At 36.2% G+C, this 8,559-nt stretch overlaps 1 protein-coding gene across 1 annotated transcript; it reads left to right on the forward strand.

The window, feature by feature from the left end:
- The first annotated feature begins 3,605 nt into the window (after positions 1-3,605).
- LOC139870873 (uncharacterized) lies at positions 3,606-4,487 on the forward strand. The gene is made up of 2 exons (XM_071858639.1): positions 3,606-4,122; positions 4,249-4,487. Exons 1-2 carry the CDS (start codon positions 3,606-3,608, stop codon positions 4,485-4,487), a joined length of 756 nt encoding a protein of 251 aa, XP_071714740.1.
- Positions 4,488-8,559: the final 4,072 nt, after the last annotated feature.

The raw sequence follows: 8,559 nt of genomic DNA on the forward strand, positions 1-8,559 counted from the left end.
GCGTTAAGAGATTAATATATCACATAATATTCACATGTTAAAAATATATAGTTTCCAACAAAATTTGTTAAGCAATCATTTTTCAAGTAAACACGGTCGAATTCCAGACTCACTAATGCATCCTAACAAACTCGATAAGACACACTAATGCAAAATTCTGGTTCTCTAAGACCAACGCTCTGATACCAACTGAAATGTCCCGTTCTTATTGATTAAAAACGTTCCATATTAATTGATTTCGTTGCGAGGTTTTGACCTCTATATGAGACGTTTTTCAAAGACTGCATTCATTTTTAAAACAAACCATAACCTTTATTTCATAGATAAAGGTTTTAAAAAGCTTTACGTAGATTATCAAATAATGATAATCTAAAATATCCTGTTTACACACGACCATTACATAATGGTTTACAATACAAATATGTTACAACAAAATAAGTTTCTTGAATACAGTTTTTACACAATATCATACAAGCATAGACTCCAAATCTCGTCCTTATTTAAGTATGCGACAGCGGAAGCTCTTAATAATCACCTGAGAATAAACATGCTTAAAACGTCAACAAAAATGTTGGTGAGTTATAGGTTTAACCTATATATATCAAATCATAATAATAGACCACAAGATTTCATATTTCAATACACATCCCATACATAGAGATAAAAATCATTCATATGGTGAACACCTGGTAACCGACATTAACAAGATGCATATATAAGAATATCCCCATCATTCCGGGACACCCTTCGGATATGATATAAATTTCGAAGTACTAAAGCATCCGGTACTTTGGATGGGGTTTGTTAGGCCCAATAGATCTATCTTTAGGATTCGCGTCAATTAGGGTGTCTGTTCCCTAATTCTTAGATTACCAGACTTAATAAAAAGGGCATATTCGATTTCGATAATTCAACCATAGAATGTAGTTTCGATTACTTGTGTCTATTTCGTAAAACAGTTATAAAAGCAGCGCATGTATTCTCAGTCCCAAAAATATATATATATATTGCAAAAGCATTTAAAAAGGGAGCAAATGAAACTCACGCATATAAATATTGTAAAACAGTTAATAAAGCATTTGCATGTATTCTCAGCCCAAAAACGTAAAGAGTAAAAAGGGCAAATAAAACTCACTTTCACAGATTTTTACTTCGTCGGGAAGTAAGACTTGGCCACTGGTTGATTCACGAACCTATAACAATATATACATATATATCAAAGTATGTTCAAAATATGTTTACAACACTTTTAATATATTTTGATGTTTTAAGTTTATTAAGTCAGCTGTCCTCGTTAGTAACCTACAACTAGTTGTCTACAGTTAGATGTACAGAAATAAATCAATAAATATTATCTTGAATCAATCCACGACCTAGTGTATACGTATCTCAGTATTGATCACAACTCAAACTATATATATTTTGGAATCAACCTCAACCCTGTATAGCTAACTCCAACATTCACATATAGAGTGTCTATGGTTGTTCCGAAATATATATAGATGTGTCGACATGATAGGTCGAAACATTGTATACGTGTCTATGGTATCTCAAGATTACATAATATACAATACAAGTTGATTAAGTTATGGTTGGAATAGATTTGTTAACAATTTTCACGTAGCTAAAATGAGAAAAATTATCCAATCTTGTTTTACCCATAACTTCTTCATTTTAAATCCGTTTTGAGTGAATCAAATTGCTATGGTTTCATATTGAACTCTATTTTATGAACCTAAACAGAAAAAGTATAGGTTTATAGTCGGAAAAATAAGTTACAAGTCGTTTTTGTAAAGGTAGTCATTTCAGTCGAAAGAACGACGTCTAGATGACCATTTTAGAAAACATATTTCCACTTTGAGTTTAACCATAATTTTTAGATATAGTTTCATGTTCATAATAAAAATCATTTTCTCAGAATAACAACTTTTAAATCAAATTTTATCATAGTTTTTAATTAACTAACCCAAAACAGCCCGCGGTGTTACTACGACGGCGTAAATCCGGTTTTACGGTGTTTTTCGTGTTTTCAGGTTTTAAATCATTAAGTTAGCATATCATATAGATATAGAACATGTGTTTAGTTGATTTTAAAAGTCAAGTTAGAAGGATTAACTTTTATTTGCGAACAAGTTTAGAATTAACTAAACTATGTTCTAGTGATTACAAGTTTAAACCTTCGAATAAGATAGCTATATATGTATGAATCGAATGATGTTATGAACATCATTACTACCTTAAGTTCCTTGGATAAACCTATTGGAAAAGAGATATTTCATGCTAGTTGCCAAATGATGGTTCCCACATGTGTTAGGTGACTCACATGGGCTGCTAAGAGCTGATCATTGGAGTGTATATACCAATAGTACATACATCTAAAAGCTGTGTATTGTACGAGTACGAATACGGGTGCATACGAGTAGAATTGTTGATGAAACTGAACGAGGATGTAATTGTAAGCATTTTTGTTAAGTAGAAGTATTTTGATAAGTGTATTGAAGTCTTTCAAAAGTGTATAAATACATATTAAAACACTACATGTATATACATTTTAACTGAGTCGTTAAGTCATCGTTAGTCGTTACATGTAAGTGTTGTTTTGAAACCTTTAGGTTAACGATCTTGTTAAATGTTGTTAACCCAATGATTATAATATCAAATGAGATTTTAAATTATTATATTATCATGATATTATCATGTATGAATATCTCTTAATATGATATATATACATTAAATGTCTTTACAACGATAATCGTTACATATATGTCTCTTTTAAAAATCATTAAGTTAGTAGTCTTGTTTTTACATATGTAGTTCATTGTTAATATACTTAATGATATATTTACTTATCATAGTATCATGTTAACTATATATATATCCATATATATGTCATCATATAGTTTTTACAAGTTTTAACGTTCGTGAATCACCGGTCAACTTGGGTGGTCAATTGTCTATATGAAACATATTTCAATTAATCAAGTCTTAACAAGTTTGATTGCTTAACATGTTGGAAACATTTAATCATATAAATATCAATCTCAATTAATATATATAAACATGGAAAAGTTCGGGTCACTACACGTTAGTTGTGTTGAGCTAACTCGTTATCCACTAAGGTTTTGTGTGAGTTGTTTTGTAGCACAGGTATGGCTAACAAAGATGCAAACGCTACTGGCCCGATAAACTCCGGAACATACAGAGCACCAGACGAGGGTGTTGAGATCGACAATGATGATCAACAGAGTTATATTCATGAGTTAGAAAGTAAACTGAAAGAAGCTCAGGATAAGATTATTGAGCTTGAGTTGGTAAATCCTGTGAGAAATGATGATACGCCACCTAGATTTCTGATAGCACAATCTCAAATCGTACCCAACATGAACCAGACTCAATTCCAATACACATTGCAAAATTAACCACCTCAACAGTACTACATGCCACCACAAAATACTTTCCCTTTTCAAAATCCAATGTTAATGAACCCGTACCAAACACAGATGTTCCAACAACCCTTTGTTCAGCCCCATAAGAAATGTACCTATAAACAGTTCTTAGATTGCAAACCCCCAGAATATTCGGGAAGTTCTGACCCGACAGAAACCATGAATTGGTTGATGGAGGTTGAAAGGGCTTTGGAAGCCTATCAATGTGAATCGGAGTTGCGGGTTATGTATGCTTGTAGATTGTTAAAGGGTAGAGCAATGGTTTGGTGGAATGCATTGACGTCCAGTATCCCGAAGGAGTATGTTAATCAGATTACTTGGGAACAGTTCCAAGGGAAAGTTTGTGAACAATATTGTTCTTCATTTGATCTTAACCGATTGAAGACTGAGTTTTCAGAAATGAGAATGACGCCTCACATGTCAATTAATGAAGTGATTGGTCAGTTTATGGATAAGTTGAGATTTGTATCTCAGTGGGTACCAGATGAAGCATCAAGAATTCAACATTTTGTTAATGTGATCTTGCCAGAATACAGAATGTCAGTAAGGATGGCGACTAGTTTGTCCCTGGTCTTTGTTATAGCCAGAATGGTGGAGAGTGATTTGAAAGCGGCAAGAGGAATGATGACAGGGAGTGTGATGACTCCGAGTGGTCAAACGGGTGGTCAATCCAGTGGTAAGTCAAAGAAATAATTTGGGTTTAGACAGAAAAGTAAGAGTTGACAGAGTGGTTCAGGTTCTGGATCAGGTAGAGGAAATTGGTGCCACACTTGTAAGTCTACACATAGTGATCAATGCTCAGAGGCTACCAAAAGATGTCTGAGATGTGGTGCAGTAGGACATGAGTCCCAAAGGTGTTCGTTTTCAGGAAATGTGTGTTGGAGTTGTCATCAACCAGGGCATCGTGCTATAAGTTGTCTGTCCAAGAGTGTGAGTTCCGGGTCAGGGTTAGGTGCGTTTTCGGCATCAGTTGGAGGGTCTACTGCCTCAAGTTGGCAGAAGAGGAAGAACCCTCCCACAGCAGAGGCCATGGCTTTTTAGATGTCAGTTGAGAAGGCTACAGAAACTGATGATGTAATCACCGGTATGTTTTTAATCAACTCAATACCTGCTCGTGTATTGTTTGATTGTGGTGCAAATAAGTCTTTTATGTCATTAGACTTTTGTGATAAGTTGAATTTACCTGCTACTGTGTTGCCTGAACCGATTAGAGTAGAGGTAGGTGATAGAAAGATCACACCCATCACAACATTTGTGACTGGGGTTAGTATTGATATTGAAGGAAAGTCATTTCCTATGACTTGTTTAGTGTTACCCATTCCTAGTTTTGACGTAGTGTTAGGAATGGATTGGCTGAGGCCACTTAGAGCTAGTATTAAGTACGATAAGAAAATGATTTACTTTCGTTTAGCTAATGGAACCCGTGTTATAGCCCGAGGGGAACGGGATGGGTATAATTTTCCGTTGATATCAATGATGAAAGCCAAGAAATCCTTATCAAAAGGGTGTGAGTCGTTCCTAGCTTATGTAGTAGATGGTTAGAAAGAACAGAAAGCGATGGCCGATATAACGGTAGTATCAGAATTTCTGAAAGTGTTTCCAGACGAGTTACCAGGGTTACCGCCGGTAAGAGAAGTAGAATATAAGATTGAATTGGTGCCGGGAGCCACTCCAGTTGCCAAAGCCCCGTATCGTTAGCGCTGTCAGAAATTCGTGAGATGATGTCACAAATTCAAGAGCTATTGGATCGTGGGTTTATTAGACCGAGTTCTTCTCCTTGGGGTGCACCGGTATTATTTGTTAAAAAGAAAGACGATACCATGCGTATGTGTATAGATTATTGGGAGTTGAATAAAAGAACAGTAAAGAATAAGTACCCGCTGCCTAGAATAGATGATTTATTCGATCAGTTACAGGGTGCTTCATACTTCTCCAAGATAGATTTATGATATGGGTATCATCAGGTTAGAGTTGCAGAATCTGACATCCCGAAGACAGCGTTTAGAACTAGGTATGGTCATTATGAGTTCTTGGTCATGCCATTTGGGTTAACCAACGTGCCAGCAGTCTTCATGGATCTGATGAATAGGGTGTGTCGTCCGTTTCTAGATAAATTCGTGATTGTGTTTATAGACGACATATTAGTGTATTCAAAGACAGAGGCCGAGCATGTTGAACATTTAAGACAGGTGTTAAATGTGTTGAAACATGAGCAGTTATTTGCAAAATTTTGAAAATGTGAATTCTGGTTAAGAGAAGTGCAGTTTTTGGGTCATGTAATTTGTGCCGAGGGTATAAAAGTTGATCTATCTAAGATTAATGCGGTTATGAATTGGAAATCACCAAGGAATCTGACAGAAATTAAGAGTTTTCTGGGATTAGCTGGTTATTACCGAAGGTTCATAAAAGATTTCTCGAAAATAGCGGGTCCGTTGACTAAGTTGACTCGCAAAGACATAGCCTTTTGATGGGGTGATGATCAAGAAAAGGCTTTTTAGACTTTGAAACAGTTATTATGTCAGGCTCCAGTGTTAGCATTACCAGAAGGTTTAGATGACTTCGTGGTCTATTGTGATACGTCTTTCGCCGGGTTGGGTTGTGTATTGATGCAGAGAGATAAAGTGATCGCGTACGCCTCCAGACAGTTGAAAGTTCATGAAAGAAATTATCCTGTACATGATTTAGAAATGGCTGCCGTAGTGTTTGCCCTGAAGCTATGGAGACTTTATTTGTATGGGATACATTGTGTAATATGTACAGATCACAAGAGTCTGCAATATATTTTCTCTCAGAAAGAGCTGAATATGCGTCAGAGACGGTGGCAAGAGCTGATTAAAGACTACGATTGTGAAATCAGGTACCATCCGGGTAAAGCAAATGTCGTAGCAGATGCACTAAGTCGTAAAAAGTCTGATGAGAATGTGAAATTTCTGCGTTTGAGTATAACTTCAGATTTGATCGATCAATTACGAAATGTTCAAGCCTGTGCTTTGGAGGATGAACATATTAAATCTGAAATCATGAATAAACAAAAATTTGACCTAATTGATGATTCTTGTGGACTTAAGACTTTAAATAACCGTATTTGGGTGCTTGGAGACTTGAGGGATATGATCATGACTGAAGCTCACAAATCCAGATTGACAGTACATCCAGGCAGTAATAAGATGTATCATGATTTGAAATCAGTGTATTGGTGGCCGACTATGAAAACAGATATCCATGTTTGTGCACAAGTGAAGGCAGAACACCTAAAACCGTATGGTTCGTTGTGTTAGTTACAGATTCCAGAGTGGAAATGGGAGCATATCACGATGGATTTTGTGACAAAATTACCTAGAACTCAGAGAAAACACGATATGATTTGGGTAATAGTTGATCGTTTGACTAAGAGTGCTCATTTTCTTGCTACTCGTGAGACAGCTTCATTAAGTGAAATTGCTGATTTATATGTGAAAGAGATAATTAGTCGTCATGGTGTGCCATTATCGATTGTGTCAGACAGGGATTCTAGATTTGTATCGAACTTCTGGAACAGTCTACAACAGAATCTGGGTACACGTGCGAATTTGAGTACAGCTTATCATCCTCAGACAGATGGTCAGAGTGAACGAACGATACAGACACTAGAGGATATGTTGAGATCATGTGTATTAGAATATGGTGGTTCGTGGGATACACATTTGCCGTTAGTTGAATTCGCGTATAAAAATTCTTATCATTCGAGCATAGGAATGTCGCCTTACGAAATGTTGTACGGTCATCGTTGCAGAACTCCAACTTGTTGATTAGAAGCTGGAGAGAAACAGTTTGCTGGTCCCAAAATTGTTCAAATAACAGCCAAAAAAGTTGCAATTGCACGAAAAAAAGTTGAAAGCTGCCAGAGATCGACAAAAGATGTATGCCGATCTGCGTAGACGTCCGATAACTTTTAATGTGGGTGATCGTGTGTATCTTTAGATTTCACCGTGGAAAGGGGTTATCAGATTTGGTAAACGTGGTAAGCTTGCGCCAAGGTATATTGGACCGTTTCCAATTAGTGAGATTCTGAATGATCAAACAGTGGTACTGGATCTTCCGCCAGAGTTAGCTGATATTCATAATACCTTTAATGTGTGTTATTTACGTAAGTGTAAAGTTGATGACGAGACACAGATCGTACCGCTAGTAGATTTGAAAGTTGATTTGAGTAAAAAGTTGGTGGAGGAACCAATTCGAGTGGTCGACAGAAAGGTTACTAAGTTAAGAAAGAAAGAGATCCCGATGGTTTTAGTAGAATGGAAACACAGCTTAGGGTCTAACTTGAAATGGGAGACAGAAGAGTTGATGAAGACCCGTTACCCTCATCTGTTTGACCAAGACCAGATTCCGAGGAAGGAATCTCTTTAAGGGGGGTGGATTTGTAACAGACTGAAACCGGGGTTAGAAGTAAGATTACTTAATTGCCCTTAGGTTTATATTTGTGTTTAAATATGCTTTTATTTTAATAATATATTTATTATTATTTGATTAGTTGGTTAAGACCAGTGTGTGACAAGGGTCACAGAAATGGTTCGTTTATTTAATTTGGACTCCTTTAGGGCCTCCTAACGAGGTACGAAAGATATCAGATAACTGATAAATACCCGTGTGTTGTGGGGTATGGGTTTTAACACCCACTTAAGAGTGTAAACTGCTTCTATCTTCTCATTTCTAGAATTATCTCAAAACAAGTACGTACCTAACTTCATTTCCTCTCAAACCCTAAATTAATCCAAGCTAGAAATTGGATTATAAGGCTTTAAGGATTGATTCATATCATCTTTGTGATCATTAATCCAGGTTTGTTTACTTGAATTCGTGTGTTAATTCTTAAAGAAATTGGGTTTGGGTGTAAAGTGGGTTTTAAGCATTTTTGACCTTGAATCTTCATGTTTTTGTTTGTTATGCTTAATTGATGTTATAAATAGTTGTTATAAGGTTTATATGATGTTTTTCAAGTGGTTTTGAGGTTAGAACTTGCAAAAATTGAGTTTTTGGGCCAAAAATGTGAAAATCAGCGTGCAGGAGCTGTTCTTCAGCTCCCCACGAGTGACAGGTCACTCGTATGAGTGACCACACTTCTGAGGGTCAA

Source organism: Rutidosis leptorrhynchoides, chromosome 10 (genome assembly GCF_046630445.1).
Source record: "Rutidosis leptorrhynchoides isolate AG116_Rl617_1_P2 chromosome 10, CSIRO_AGI_Rlap_v1, whole genome shotgun sequence".
In the NCBI taxonomy this organism is placed as follows: Eukaryota; Viridiplantae; Streptophyta; class Magnoliopsida; order Asterales; family Asteraceae; genus Rutidosis; species Rutidosis leptorrhynchoides.

Excerpts from the sequence above, each read along its gene's own strand:
- LOC139870873 (XM_071858639.1), top strand. The coding sequence starts at position 3,606 with ATGAATTGGTTGATGGAGGTTGAAAGGGCTTTGGAAGCCTATCAATGT. Across the intron at positions 4,123-4,248 it reads AACGGGTGGTCAATCCAGTG|AGGCTACCAAAAGATGTCTG; the intron begins GTAAGTCAAAGA and ends ATCAATGCTCAG.